This window comes from Microcaecilia unicolor, chromosome 4, assembly GCF_901765095.1.
Source record: "Microcaecilia unicolor chromosome 4, aMicUni1.1, whole genome shotgun sequence".
NCBI classification, from domain to species: Eukaryota; Metazoa; Chordata; class Amphibia; order Gymnophiona; family Siphonopidae; genus Microcaecilia; species Microcaecilia unicolor.
In genome coordinates, this window is record NC_044034.1 from 93162279 (window position 1) to 93178405 (window position 16127).

At 48.1% G+C, this 16127-nt stretch overlaps 1 protein-coding gene across 2 annotated transcripts in view; it reads right to left on the bottom strand.

Moving 5' to 3' along the window:
- The window catches only part of FNDC3A (fibronectin type III domain containing 3A), a 379001-nt gene that overhangs the window by 84900 nt on the left and 277974 nt on the right, over nt 1-16127 (bottom strand). For both annotated transcript variants that reach the window (XM_030200475.1, XM_030200477.1), the window contains 2 exons: nt 13011-13079; nt 6057-6175 (listed from right to left, as the gene is read on the bottom strand). In XM_030200475.1, coding sequence (XP_030056335.1) covers nt 6057-6175; nt 13011-13079 — 188 coding nt within the window. The remainder of the gene's footprint in view (nt 1-6056; nt 6176-13010; nt 13080-16127) is intronic.

The following is a 16127-nucleotide window of genomic DNA, read 5'->3' on the forward strand; positions in this document are numbered from 1 at the left end:
GACTGCAATACAGCTCAGCAATGAAGACCTAGATGAGATAGCGCAACAAGGCATCAGAAGCTGTGATAATGACAACAAAGAGGAAGATCAGTCTAAGGCTCCAAAAATTGTGCCTCTCATAGTGGCAAAAATTGCAGAGTGGGTGTCAATGTTGGATACAATGTTCACTGAAATGGAGGAATATGATCCCATGCTAGAGCGCAGTCTAAAATGTAAGCGTCTTGCAAACTCTGCATTTGCTCCCTACAACGAGGCGCTTAAGGAGTTAAGGAGGAAAGCCAAGCAGTCAAGACTGACAGTTCTTCCAGTCAACAAGTTGTGAGATCCAGGCTGATCTGCCAGCTTTATCATCTTCGTTGTCTCCTATGTTGCAAGAGGCGCAAACCTCTCCTAAGGTTGATCAGTGTTGATGTCTTCATTGTCTCTTACTGTTCAGGAGCTGCAAACCTCTCCCTCTCATGCTGTTGATGTATAATGCTGTTTTATTTTCCTGAATGGTTTTTTGTGCATGTTTCTTTTAGTGCTGTAACTGTTACTGCTTTAATGTTACTGTGCAAGAAGTACAAACCTCTTCCTCTCCTGCAGTTGATGATGTATAATGCTGTTATATTTTTCTGTACTATTTTCTGTGCATGTTTCTTTTAGTAGTGTAACTGCTTTAATGTTACTGCAAATACATAATTTGTATTCAGTATACATTTTTTTTGTTTTTAATTGCCTGACAAAAATGCAAGCTGGAACCTAACCCTGTATTTTCCATAGAAGCAATGTTTTATTTTTTTTTTACGCTTTTGTGAAAGCAGAGATTGGCAGGAACCTAATCTTGTATTTCCCATAGAAACAATGCACCACTTTTTGAGGTTTGCTCAATTTTTTTTGGAACAATATCTTTGCAAATAGTGAGAATGCACCAGTGGCATAACCAGACAGCCAATTTTGGGTGGGCCTGAGCCCCACGTGGGTAGGCACAAAATTTTCTCTGGCCCACCCGTCCCCCACCTCAAAATATAAATGATACTTTCTCTGAAGGTGACTAGAATTCCCTTTTACCAAGCTTGGAAGGCAGCAATAACATCCCTAAGCCACTGATGCCGGCACCCCATGCACATTTAGTTGTCGGTGGCTCAAGAATGCTGTCGTTGACTGCAGAGCTTGGGAAAAGGGAGTTCTGACCATCTTTGGATGAATTCCACAGCTGGGGATGCTTTGGGATCTCCACTAGCTATACAGCAAGGGTTAGGACCAATGTTAGCCGTGCTAAAGCCCAGGTTAAATAATAAAGGAGGACCCTCTCCCTGAACTCCTCTCCTCTCTGCCTCCCCTCCAATTTCCTCACCTGCCATTACTATCACCCCAGAAAGGGCACATGAGTGCACATTATGTGGTAACATATCAAAATGCTTACTAACACAATATGAATCAATTTATTGCATCAACATATGTAATTTTTTGTTTAATTTTTAAAGACGAGGCATCATATACGGCTCTAAAATGATCTACTGGATTTTCTATAGCACACAGCTATTCTAGATCCAAAGCTCTCAAATTACCATTTGCATCCAATGTCTTATTTTATCTTTTACATAAAAATGCACTTCTGCAACAAGCTTTTTTTTTTTTTTTTTCAAAAAGACTACAAAACAGTGACCAGTTCACTCATCTGAGAATGCAGATTAAAGAATTGTACAGACTTGATCAACACACCAACCTCACAAAATACAGACCAAGGGATCACAAATTAGTGCACATTTCCTAAAGCTAACATATTCCATCTAAAGCATTCAGAATAAAAAACAAAAATTTCTACCTTTCTAGTCTGGACATTTTATTTTTGCATTGGTTCTGGTTTCTCTGTTCTGCTTTCCTGTCTGCCGTCTGCTAATTCTCCTTCAAGTGCCAGCTGTCCATATGTATTTTCTCCTCCCTCCTGTCTATTCCCTCACTACACCTCCTCTGACATATTGATCGTTTCTTTTTTAGCTCTTTCTTCTTGTTTTTCTTTTCTGCTCTGTCAACTCAAATTTCACCCTCTATCACCCTTCTCCTCCTTTTCACTTTTCAGCCACCTATCAAATTTTTATCTTCTCTCACCCATTAGCTCTCCCATTATCCATCTCAAACCTTCCCCAGCCTTCCATTCTCTTTCATCTTTAATGTAATCCCTATTACCATATTTCTATGAAATCACTATCCTCTCATTCATTTCCTTGCCACCTCCTCCTGGCCTCTCCCACATGGTTTCACCATCCCCTCCACCCTTCTAGTCCAGCAGCTGCTCCTTCTTTCTCCACTCTCATAGCCTGACATCTACCTGTCCTTTCTCTTTCCCCTCCTGCTCATTCTCCCATTTCTTCAGCATTTCTCCCTCTCTCTTCCCTCACTTCCACTGTCCAACATCTCTCCATCACTCACTTCTGCTCCTGAATCCAACATCTCTCTCTTTCTCCCCATGCCACCTACTGTGTATCCCTCCCTCCCTCTAGCCCCATGTCCAAAATATCTCCCTTTCTCCAATTGTCCACTCTCTCTCTTTCCCTCCCTTGTGCCCAAAATCTCTCTTCCCCTCCTCCATGCAGCATTTTCTCCCTTCCTCCTGTCCACTACCTTGTCCAACATTGCTACCTCTCTCCACATGCACCAACCCCCCTCATGTCCAACATTTCTCTCACCCCCTCACCCTCCATGCAGCCTCTCTCCCTCCCCTCCACCTCGTCCAACATTTCTCCCTCACTCAACCTCCATGCAGCCTCTCTCCCTCCCCTCCACCCCATGTCCAACATTTCTCCCTCACTCACCCTCTATGCAGCCTCTCCCCTCCTCTCCTATGTCCAATATTTTTCCCTCTTTCACCCCCTCATCCTCCGTGCAGCATCGCTCCCTCCTCTCTCATACTTATGTCCAACATTTTCCCTCTCACCCTCCATGCAGCTTCTCATGCTCCTCTCCACCCCTATGTCCAACATTTCCCTCTCTCACCCCTCTCACCCTCCATGCATCTCTCCCTCCACTCTACTACTACTACTTAGCATTTCTATAGCGCTACAAAGCGTACGCAGCGCTATTATGTCCAACATTTCTTCCATCCATGTAGCATCTCACATCCCTCTCACCGTCCATGCAGCATCTCTCCCTCCCCTCCACCCTTATGTCCAACATTACTCCCTCTATCATCCCTCTCCACCACTCCTATTGTCCAACATTTCTCCCTATCACCCTCTATGTAGCCTCTCCACCTCCCTTCCACCCTTATGTCCAACAATTCTCCCCTCTACATCCCATGTCCAGCAATTCTCCCTCTATCACCATCCCCCCATGCAGCCATCTCTTCTTCCCTGCCCCACAACTCTCCTTTTATGAACAGGTTCTCGGCAAAATGGAGATCAGGGTGGGCTCCTGCTGTCCTGCATCTCCCTCCCTTAAGCATCGCTCTTGCATGAATGGGTTCCTCAGGGATTCCAACATGCTGCTTTCCGCTAAGCTGGAAAGCTCCTTTCTGCAATGTGCCTGCGTCCAGCCAGCGCCTTGTCAGAAACAGGAAGTTGTGATAGAGGGGGGCAGGATGTGGCAAAAAGGAGGCTTCTGTCTTAGCGACAGGCAGCATGTGGGAATTGCTGCCTCTACTGAGGAACACGTTTTTGCAAGTGTGATGTTTAAGGGTGGGATATGCAGGACCGTGGGAGCCCAGCTTGCTTCCCTCCACTATGTTAAAGATGCACGACTGCTGGGTGGGGCCAGGCCCATCTGTGGCTACGCCCCTGGAACGCACTGTATATGGTAAACACAGTCCTCCACATAAATGCTTTTGATACAAAATTTTAGCAGGAATAAGTCTGTAAATTTGGAACAATAAACTCCTTAGGAATTAACTTCCCCGTGAAATTATGATGTCAGCTGTCACTCAGTGTGGCGCAAAGACAGCCACTATAAAAGCACCATGGCTTTGAGTTTCAGTTTTCATTAGCTGTGGTTCATGTTTGTGGAGGCTATTTTGCTTGGAGGTAAAATACGGTCTTTCATTATTTAAATGATATTCTGGCTTGGAAACTGTGGGTTTAACACAGGGATACAGAAGCTCTGACAATCCCCAGTGGCCCTCACTGGTTCACATTCATACAACCAAACTTGCGTTTTCTGTTTCGGCTGCAGTTTTCGTTTCGGCTGAAAGCTTTCAGGCAGTTGTGGTGACAGTTTTGGTTTCAGTCAAAACTGAGAAAAGCAGTTTCAGTCAGCCTCTACCTGAATGTAACTTGCTTTAACTACTGAGAAAGACATGAACTAAATCCACAATCCCATTACCCACCTCCTCTCCCACCAATTCGATACCTCCCCCCCCCCCCTAAGAAAATCACCCCTGTATGTGGTGAAGCAAGGATTCAAACTTGTTTTGTATTCATTGTGTAGCAACACCTTTTGGTTTCTGTTTCCTCATTTTGACTTTTAAGTGTGTATCTCTCTGAAAAACTGCAGCTAGAATTTTGAAAAAAAAAATATCACTCTAAAACAGTGGCTCCCCTGAGGTGAAGGGACAGACTGATAAGGAAGGCCTAGAGAAAAAAAATTGATTGGAAGAGGCTGGAGGAGAAACAGACAGATGTGGATGGGCTGTGGCAGACAGAGTCTAACAGAGAAGGACTAGAGGGAAGAGAGAGAAACGGCAGAGTATACAGCTGCACAGGAATGGAGTTAGCAAGGATCCGATGGGGATGGACCCAGATCCTGTGGTGTTCCTGCAGAAGTGTAAGCAAGCCTTCCCTCCCCTCCCCCCCCCCCCCCCAAACGGACCTCCATGCACCCTGATGGTGCAATGGCCTCTTTGGGGTAAGAAAGATTCATACGCATTCCTGCCCTCTGCCGCCACTCATCAAAATGGCTGCTGAGATTTCAAGTGGCGCCCTCGGTGTCTTGCGGCCACCATGAAGTCTTGGCAGTCATTTTAAATAAGTGAGGCAACAAGCAGATCAGTAGCAGCAAGCAGGAAAGTGGGGATCTTTCCTGCCGTGAAGAGGCCACTAGACTACCAGGGAGCATTGAGGTATGTTCGGGGTGGCACCCTGACTCAGTGCTGGAGGGGAGGGGAGGTGGATGGAAGAAGTGAGTGATAGGTGGGTGGGGACTGTAACAAGGGTGGATGGAGTGTGGGTGCATGGAGGGAGGGGGCTGGAAAAAGGATTGGTAAGGGGAACATACATGGAGGTGGGAAGGAAGGGAAAGGGGGAAATACAGCATATGGGATAGATGGGGATGGCAAGGAGATGGGGACGTGTTGCTCATGAATGGGAGGGGAGGGAAGGGAAAAGGGGCTGTGCTGCTCATGGATGTTTGCTTTTTTTGAACATGCACATCTTTTTAAATTTTGCATTTATCAGAGTATGAAAGAAAATGCATTTATATGTTACTTTTACCAGTATTTTCACTGCTTATATAATCTGGTTTTCTTGAGAAGGGTGAGCGGTCAAGGTGACTGTGTGGCAGGGATGGAGATTACTTGCGGTGGGGACAGGTGAGGGCGGGTTAGATTCCTGTCTCCATGCAACTCTACTACAGAGGGTCTGGGGGGAGAGTAAGACAGGTGGGTTGTAGGTAGTGGAGAGAGAGTGGTAGGGCCAACCTGAGCTGGAATGGGGCTGATTTGGGGTAGTTAAGAGAAACTGGAAGGGACAGCAAGCAAGAAAGCACAACTGATGAAGATGGATTGGAGACTCTCTCCAACCTTTTGAAGTTTAAAAGGGATGTACATCATAAAAGGCTAGGGATTCCTTATTCTAGGACAAATATATTATATAATTTATTTCACCCATTTCCAACAGAACTGCAAAAGAAATAGCTGGTTAGTTACTGTTTTCTTAATATGAACAGTACATAATTTTCTACAATTTTTCAGGGGCTTCCATCCACCATACACTATTTTTAAAAACAATTCTGGCCACCTTTTTCCCATGGTTTAGGATAGACTATCACAAGCACCATTTTAGAATAATCTGGTAAAGTTCCAGGATGTTGCTAAACGAATATATTTCTCAAGTGAAATGATTCATACAGTTGATAGATATAATTACCGCACTCTTTCCTCCTTCACTGATGCAGTACACACGCAAGCGATAGGAGCACCCAGGACTAAGTCGATCACACAAGTGTTCCCTAGCAGCTCCACTGTATACCATATCCCATTTGTTGCCTGAAAGATTAAGAATTGATGTGCAGTCAGCCATGGTCAGATTTTTTACATTTCCATATCATAGACACAGCAAGTAACCTAGTACCACTAAATAACTGTTTGTGTGATCTGTCAAACAAATAAAAAAGTTCAAAGCTTGTTTACAGTTTCCTGGAAATGATCTAATTATTTCATGAATGCAGGTTCCTTTGCAGATTTGTATAAATTTGTTGAAGTGAAATATCTGTTACTCAGTCTTACCATTGGCTAGCATGGACAATTTGTTTTTAATAAAGCTGTTCAAATGTGCTTACTGGATCAGTAATAATGTTAGAATTAAATAAACAGAGCAGATAATAGCCTAAACAGACCATATAATGCATTTTAATTGAGTCCTATTTTAATTTTCCTCTATAAAATATGTACTTGATAAATATAAAGGGAAAGAACAGTCTGTTTTAACACATACAAAGAAAATTGTTATTAAAGAAGCAGAAGCGTGAGAAACGAGGATACTTTTTCACACTTTTTCAAAGGCAAATATGTTATTAGGTCATTAATAAAAACTTGAATATTATGTGATGTTTGCTAGTTACATCTATGCTGTATGCATTGCCATACAGAAGCTCTAGGTGCCTGCTCGGAGAGCAACAGACTGACTGGGAATGAAAATACAGCAGAGGCTGTGCTCACAAGTCCTGGAGGAAAGGAGAGAGAGTGTCTCAACCATCACCTCAAGGACACCTTGGGTGTACTTCAGCTAGAATTTGGAAGGAGCTGGAGACTGTGGCCATTGGTCAACAATTGTCATAACAGGTAGTCTAAGGTAAAATTATGTATAATCATACCTGATAATTTTCTTTCCATTAATCATAGCTGATCAATCCATAGACTGGTGGGTTGTGTCCATCTACCAGCAGGTGGAGATAGAGAGCAAACTTTTGCCTCCCTATATGTGGTCATGTGCTGCCGGAAACTCCTCAGTATGTCGATATCAAAGCTCCATCCGCAGGACTCAGCACTTAGAGAATTACACCCACGAAGGGACACTCTGCCCAGCTCACCACCGCCGAAACGGGGGAGGGGAATTAACCCAGCTCATCCCCACACAAGTGGGGGAGGGGAATCCGTCCAGCTCATCCCCGCGGAGCGGGGGAGGGACACCACACCCGCCGATGCGGGGGGATCTGGCTTATCCTGCAACCGCAACCGCGGGAGGAGCTGACTGACCCTAACACCGCCGAAGCGGGAGGGGTACAAAGCTGCCCTACAGCCGCACGAAGCGGGAGGGAGTGCCGGCAGAATTTATGTCTCAATCCAGCCCCGTAAAACGGAGGGGAGAGGAATGCAGCAGCTCACTGTAACACAAACTCGTCTCAACTCTTGAAGAATCCAAGTGAAAGAAGAACTTGAACCTAAAATTCAACCAGAATATAAACAGTACAGATATCTGGGAGGGGCTATGGATTGATCAGCTATGATTAATGGAAAGAAAATTATCAGGTATGATTATACATAATTTTACCTTCCATATCATCAAGCTGATCAATCCATAGACTGGTGGGATGTACCGAAGCAGTACTCACCCAGGGCGGGACATAGAAATCCCTGACCTCAACACTGAAGCTCCAAACCGGGCCTCCGCCCGTGCAGCCACAGTCAAACGGTTATGCTTGGAGAATGTATGAGCCGAAGCCCAAGTTGCCGCCTTGCATATCTCTTCCAAGGAGACGGATCCGGCCTCTGCCATCGAGGCCGCCTGAGCTCTCGTGAAGTGAGCCTTCAGCTGGATAGGCGGCACCTTCCCCGCGGCCACATAAGCCGCTGCAATGGCTTCCTTGACCCATCTTGCCACTGTAGGCTTAGCAGCCTGCAGACCCTTACGAGGACCTGCAAACAGGACAAACAGATGATCCGATTTCCGGAAATCATTGGTCACTTCCAAGTATCTGATGATGACTCGTCTCACATCCAGATATTTAAGAGCAGAGTACTCCTCTGGGTAGTCCTCCCTACGAAAGGAAGGGAGACAGAGCTGCTGATTCACATGGAAGCGAGAACCAATCTTGGGCAGGAAGGAAGGCACTGTGCGAATAGTCACTCCTGCCTCAGTGAACTGCAGAAAAGGCTCTCGACATGAGAGCGCCTGGAGCTCGGAAACTCTTCTGGCTGAAGTGATAGCCACCAAAAAGACTGCTTTCAACGTCAGGTCTTTCAGAGATGCCCTCGACAAGGGTTCCAAAGGCGGTTTCTGCAATGCTCTTAGCACCAGGTTGAGATTCCACGCAGGCACCACTGAGTGCAGAGGAGGGCGCAGGTGATTAACTCCCTTGAGAAAGCGCACCACATCTGGCTGCGAAGCCAGGGAAACACCCTTCAGGCGGCCCCTGAAGCAAGCCAGAGCCGCTACCTGGACTTTAAGGGAACTGAGCGACAGGCCTTTCTCCAGACCTTCTTGCAGGAACGCCAACACTGAAGAAATTGGAGCAGTGAAGGGAGAAAGTGAGCCTGCTTCCACCATGCTGCAAAGATACGCCAAACCCTGGCGTAAGCAGTAGAAGTAGAGCGCTTCCTCGCTCTCAGCATAGTGGCGATGACCTTGTCTGAGAAGCCCTTCTTCCTCAGACGCTGCCGCTCAACAGCCAGGCCGTAAGACCAAAGGGAGAGGGATCCTCCATCACCACGGGACCCTGATGTAACAGGCCCTGCTCCACTGACAGCCGCAGAGGATCGTCGACTGAGAGCCTGAACAAGTCCGCATACCAGGGACGTCTGGGCCAATCCGGACCCACCAGGATTACCCTGCCGGGATGCTTTGCCACCCGGTCTAGCACCCTGCCCAACATGGGCCAGGGCGGGAACACATAGAGGAGCTCTTGTGTCGGCCACTGTTGGAGAAGAGCATCTACTCCCAGGGATCGAGGGTCCCGTCCTCTGCTGAAAAAGCGCGGCACTTGGCCATTGGCCGATGACGCCATCAGATCTAGGCTCGGCTGGCCCCAGCGCTTCGTGATGTCCAAGAACGCCTGAGCAGATAGTTGCCACTCTCCGGGCTCCAAGGTATGGCGACTGAGAAAGTCCGCCTTGACATTCATGACTCCGGCAATGTGGGCCGCTGAAAGCTGCTCCAGGTTCGCTTCCGCCCACTGGCAAAGACTCACAGCCTCCTTGGCTAGAGGGGCGCTCTTGGTACCTCCCTGGCGGTTGATATAGGCCACAGCCGTGGCATTGTCCGACAGGACCCGTACAGGCTTCAACACCAGTACCGGGATGAACTCCAATAACACCAACCGAATGGCTCTGAGTTCCAGGAGGTTGATAGACCACTTGCCTCTGCAGGAGACTAGAGCCCCTGCGCTGTCCTTCCCAAGCAGTGGGCTCCCCAGCCCATCAAAGAGGCGTCTGTCGTGACGACAATCCACTCCGGGGTCACCAGAGGCAATCCTGCAGACAACTTGTCTGTCTGCGTCCACCAGCTCAGCGCCTTGCGCACTGCTGGGTCCACGGGAAGGCGCACAGCATAATCCTCCGACATCGGAGTCCAGCGCAGCAGCAGAGATAGCTGTAGTGGTCTCATATGAGCCCTGGCCCAGGGCACTACTTCCATCGTGGCCGTCATAGAGCCCAACAGCTGCACGTAGTCCCAAGCCCGAATAGGAGAGGCTACTAGGAACTAGTCCACCTGAGCCTGAAGCTTGACAATCCGATTGTCTGGCAGGAACACTCTGCCCACTTGAGTGTCGAATCGAACTTCCAGATACACCAGGGACTGAGTCGGGCGCAGCTGGCTCTTCTTCCAGTTGATGATCCATCCCAGGGAGCTCAAAAAAGCAATTACCCGGTCCATAGCTTTGCCGCACTCTGCATAAGAGGGGGCTCGGATCAACCAGTCGTCCAGATAAGGATGGACTTGTACTCCTTCCTTTAGCAGGAAGGCCGCTATGACCCCCATTACTTTGGAAAAGGTCCGCGGAGCAGTAGCCAACCCGAAAGGGAGGGCTCTGAACTGGAAGTGTCGTCTCAGGACTGTAAAACGCAGAAAGCGTTGGAGAGGAGGCCAGATGGGAATATGCAGGTACGCTTCCTTGATGTCCAAGGAAGCCAAGAACTCTCCTGCCTTCACTGCCGCTATAACAGAGCGGAGAGTCTCCATGCGAAAGTGCCTCACTTCCAGGCCCGATTGACCCCTTTGAGGTCGAGGATAGGCCGGACAGAACCTCCTTTCTTTGGAACCACAAAGGAAATGGAGTAACGTCCCTTGCCAATCTGATTTTTTGGCACCGGAACGACCGCACCCCGGCGGATCAGGTTGTCCAAGGTCTGCTGCACTACCACAGCTTGACCGGAGACTTGCAGGGAGAGAGTACAAACCCGTCTCTTAAGGGTTGGCAGAACTCTAGCTTGTAGCCGTCTCTGATGACTTCCAGCACCCACGCGTCTGAAGTTATAGTGGTCCACTCGCCCAGAAACGAGGACAGCCGTCCTCCAATCTGCACTGGGGCGTGGACCAAGGCCCCGTCATTGGGTACGAGACCCTGGGGGAGGACCGGAGGGAGCACCTCCGGGACGGCGGTCTCTGCGAAAGGAATGCTGCTTGGGGGAGAAATTCCTCTTGAAGGAAGAGGGGGCAGAGGAACCCGACTTGCCCGGGCGGTACCGATGGGCTTCCTGCAACCGTCCTCTGGAGGTATCGGGACGAGTACTAACCCGAGCCCTGACCTCTGGTAATTTCTTGCCCTTAGACGTGCCGAGATCGGTCACGATTTTGTCCAGCTCGACCCCAAAGAGCAGCTTGCCTTTAAAAGGCAATCTAGCCAGGCGGGATTTAGAGGCGTGGTCAGCAGACCAATGTTTCAGCCAAAGCCACCGCCGCGCAGAGACTGTCTGAGCCATGCCTTTAGCTGAGGCTCTCCAGACATCATACCGCAAGTCTGCCAAATAGGCTAAGCCCGATTCCAGGGCCGGCCAATCAGCCCTCAAGGAATGATCCGAGGGGGAAGCCCGCTGCACCATAGTCCGGCACGCCCTGGCCACATAGGAGCCGCAAACTGAGGCCTGCAAACTTAAAGCAGCTGCCTCAAAGGACGACCTTAAGGCCGCCTCCAATCTTCTGTCTTGGGCGTCCTTTAGGGCCGTGCCACCTTCCACCGGCAACGCCGTTTTCTTAGTCACCGCAGTGATTAAAGAATCCACGGTAGGCCACAGATAGGCCTCACGTTCACTCACAGCCAAAGGATAGAGGCGGGACATAGCCCTAGCCACTTTAAGGCTCGTTTCCGGGACATCCCATTGAGCCGCAATTAAGGTGTGCATGGCATCATGCACGTGGAAGGTTCTAGGCGGGCGCTTCGTCCCCAGCATAATGGCAGAGCCAACAGGGGCTGAGGGAGAGACGTCCTCCGGAGAGGAAATCTTCAAAGTGTCCATGGCCTGTAACAACAGGTTGGGCAAATCCTCTGGGCTAAAAAGCCGCGCTGCAGAGGGGTCATCCGCTCCATCCGAGCGGGGATCTATCTCCTCCAAGGAATCCGCAAAGGATCGTTGGGAGACCTCAGACACGCTGCCCTCATCTACATCGGAGGAGACAAAAGTCCTCCAAGGCCTGGAAATCAACCCGAGGGCGTTTACCTCTGGGAACCTCAACCTCTTTATCAGAAGAGGGAGCAGGGGCAGCGTTTTGCATGAGGAAAGCCTGATGCAGCAGCAAAACAAACTCGGGGGAGAAACCCCCCAGACTGTGCACTTCCGCAGCCTGGGCAACAGCCCTAGACGCACTCTCAACCGGCGCTCGCAATAGCGGGGGAGAGACATGCTGCGCATCCAAAATGGCGTCCGGCGCGAAACTCCGTGAAGGAGCCGCGCGGGAAGAACGGCGCTTAACTTTAGCCGCTTTTGTGCCGTCGCCCAAATTAAGGGCGTTCATGGCATTAATGTCTCCAACCTCAAGGGCGGCCCCGAAGAAGCCGTCCGAGCCGCGTGGCCGGCCAAGATGGCGGAGGCGAGGAGCGGGGGATGGGCGTTTATGGCGGGAAAAAACCGCCACGCCGGAGGAACGACCGGGACATTCATCGGTCACTAAACTATCACCCATCAAGGGCGAATCAGGTTGTAAAACCCCCGCATCCCCTCTAGAAGCGCTCCAGCGATCCGGGGAGCGACCCTTTGCGCCCTCGCCCTCCGACGCCATTGCCACGAGGAGAAGAATCGGGGAACCCCCTGCCCGCTATAAAAAGGTAAAATTACCTGCTTGCCGCTCCGAGCTGTAACGAACTGGTGTCCCAGTGAGTAGCTGCAATGAACGTTTAAAGAAACGTCGAATTAAACGCCTTTAAAGACGTTTAAAAATATTTATTTATTTTTTTTTTTTTTTTAAACGGAGCCAGCGGGAGGGGGGAGAAAAGGAGGGACCTGGCACCACCAGGTTTGCACTTGCTCAAAAGAGCCCTCAACCCCAGGCCTCAACAAAACCTAAGGATTAGGCTTGGAGGCCTAGCCAGAGCTGCTGCTGTGTGTGACCACCACCTGCTGAGATAGAGAACATACTGAGGAGTTTCCGGCAGCACATGACCACATATAGGGAGGCAAAAGTTTGCTCTCTATCTCCACCTGCTGGTAGATGGACACAACCCACCAGTCTATGGATTGATCAGCTTGATGATATGGAAGTGGGAGTTACAGATCAGGGGACAGAACTTCCATAGCTGCAAATAAAGGCTCATGGCACTATAGCATAAAGGAAACAAGTTCCTATTGAGCTTGAAGTTTAAAAGAGGAAGAAGAAACTGTCTGGTCAGAAGAAAAAAATACCAGTTAGAAATAACTATATTTACAGCAGAATAGTTACAATTATTCTTACCACTATTGCCTTCTGACATTTCCACAATAAATGTAGTTACTGTTGCCCCGCCTTCATCTTTTGGAGGATCTACAAAAGAGAAAGATGGAATTTGAATCCTGCTAGATAAACCCAGACTAGTAAGTTATGTACTCTTGCCAGCAGATGGAGGCAGAGAATAAAAAACCCTCAGGATTCTTATATGACATCACCAGCATAACAAGTGCTACAGTCAGGATCCTGTTAGTATGTTTATGCCAACGCTAGAAGTAATAGTATAAACAGCTCAAAAACTTGAGAAAAAAAACACACCCCCTTTGGGGACAGCTCTGCAGAACAAGAAACTATTTACACTTGGCCCTTTATGCAGGCCACTAAAAACCTTTAGAAGGCTTCTGGAAAGAAGCAAAAGAAAACAACCTGTCTCACATGAAACAGCGATACCACTTTTGGCAGAAAAGAGGGAACTGTACAGATGATAACTGAGTCCACAGAAAAAGACAGAGGAATCACAACAGGAAAGAGCCTGCAACTCCAAAATCCTCCAAGCCAAACATATGACAACCTGAAAAACTGCCTTAATAGACTGATCTGTCAAGGAAGCCCAATAAAGATATTCAAAAGGAGGCCGAACCAAGATAGCACAATCAAATTAAGATCTCACTGGTGCATGACCATTCTGATGGAAGAATGAATGTGCTTGACCACTCACAAAAAATGAATTACATCTGGCTGAACCACAATAGAGAATCTATCAGTTTTGCCCCGGAAACAACACTTTGCCAGAAGATCACAGCGGTGTACCTGTGTTTGAGCAGTCTCATGTGCACCCTTGACCATGGAACTCTCTCTACTGTCGCCACCACAGAACTGAGAAGCTGCAGATAATCCCAAGCTCTTGGTGCTTGCACTGCACAAAGGCACTTAATTGATCCAAAATTTTGTGTATTCTCTAGAGTGAGAAATACCACTCCTGTTTTAGTGTTGAGGTGGACCCAATATACTTGAGTAACTGGGAGGGAAGTAGATCACTCAGGGAAGTTGACAACACAATCAAGGTGTTGCAAGGAAGTTACTACTTGGCTGTGGTCTCCCGAGAATCCTTTAAAAAATTTTTTTTTCTAATCAGGGAGATCAAGAAAAGAATGACAAAAGAAAAACTTCTTCCAGTGAACTGGCTCAGATAAACCAATCATCTAAGTAAGGGTGAACTTGAACACTGCAGGCAGCATCACCACTTTGGAGAATGTCCTGGGAACCATTGTCAACTCAAAAGGTTGAGCTCTGAACTGATAACGCTCCCCTAACACACAAAATCTCAGGTATCACCTGTGAGTTTAACGTAAATATATGTTTTGAATAGGTCAAGTCAAATTCCCCTAGCTTGACTGAAGGTATCACCAAATGCAAGGTTTCCATTTAAAAATTGGGAACCCGAAAAGCAACACTGACTCCCTTCAAATCAAGAATGGGTTGAAAGTTACTCCTTTATTTGAGACTACAAAACAAATGAAATACCAGCTTTGATCCTGCTTTTGAAGGGGAAAGCGAAGATACTTACCTGTAGCAGGTATTCTCCAAGGACACCAGGTTGATTGTTCTCACATGAGGGTCGACGTCTGCGTCGGCCCAGGAATCGGACGGCATTTTGCAAGCAAAATATTAAAAAAGTTTTGCCAGAGTCTTCTGGTGCGTGTGCAGCGCGCACCGCAAATGAGCAGACTGATTTCCCGCCCGTCGCGTAAACACGTTCCCTCAGTTAAATCAAAAAGCATAAAAGGAAGCAAGTAACAACTGCAAAGGGGAGGTGGGTGGGTTTGTGAGAACAATCAGCTGTCCTCGGAGAATACCTGCTACAGGTAAGTATCTTCGCTTTCTCCAAGGAAAAGCAGGCTGCTTGTTCTCACATGTGGGGTATCCCTAGCAACCAGGCTCACTCAAAACAACGAACATTGGTCAATTGGGCCTCGCAACGGTGAGGACATAACTTAGATTGACCTGAAACCATGAACAACTAACTGAGAGTGCAGCCTGGAACAGAACAAAAATGGGTCTAGGAGGGTGGAGTTGGATTCTAAACCCCAAACAGATTCTGCAGCACTGACTGCCCAAACCGACTGTTGCATTGGGTATCCTGCTGAAGGCAGTAGTGAGATGTGAATGTGTGGCCTGATGACCACATTGCAGCCTTGCAAATCTCTTCAATGGAGGCTGACTTTAAGTGAGCCACTGATGCAGCCATGGCTCTAACATTATGAGCTGTGACATGGCCCTCTAGAGTTAGCCCAGCTTGGGCATAAGTGAAGGAAATGCAATCTGCTAGCCACCTGAAGATTGTGCATTTTCCAATGGAGACTCCCCTCCTGTTGGGATTGAAACAAACAACTGGGCGGACTTTCTGAAGGGCTTTGTCCGCTTCACGTAAAAGGCCAATGCTCTCTTGCAGTCCAAGGTATGCAAACTGCTTTCGCCAGGGCGGGTATGAGGACAGGGAAAGAATGTTGGCAAGACAACTGACTGGTTCAGATGGAACTCTAACACCACCTTTGGCAGGGACTTAGGGAGCATGCGGAGGACTACTCTGTTGTGATGAAATTTGTTATAAGGTGCATGTACTACCAAGGCCTGAAACTCACTGACCCTATGAGCTGAAGTAACAGCCACCAAGAAAAGCAGGTCAAGTACTTCAGATGGCAGGTATTCAGTGGCTCAAAAGGAGCTTTCATCAGCTGAGTGAGAACGACGTTGAGATCCCATGACAAAAGCAAACCTCTCATGAAACGAACAACTAAAGACTGTCCAGAGATAGGCTTACCCCCTACACGGCGATGACAAGCACTAAATCGCACTAAGGTGAACTCTTACGGAGTTGGTCTTGAGACCAGACTCTGACAAGTGTAGAAGGTATTCAAGCAGGGTCTTTGTAGGACAAGAAAGAGGATCTAGGGCCTTGCTGTACCACCAAATGGCAAACTTCCTCCATTTGAAAGAGTAACACCTCTTTGTGGAATCTTTTCTGGAAGCAAGACTCGGGAGACACCCTCTCAAAAACTCAAGGAGGCGAATTCTACGTTCTCAACATCCAGGCCGTGAGAGCCAGAGACTGGAGATTGGGATGTAGAAGCGACCCCTCGTTCT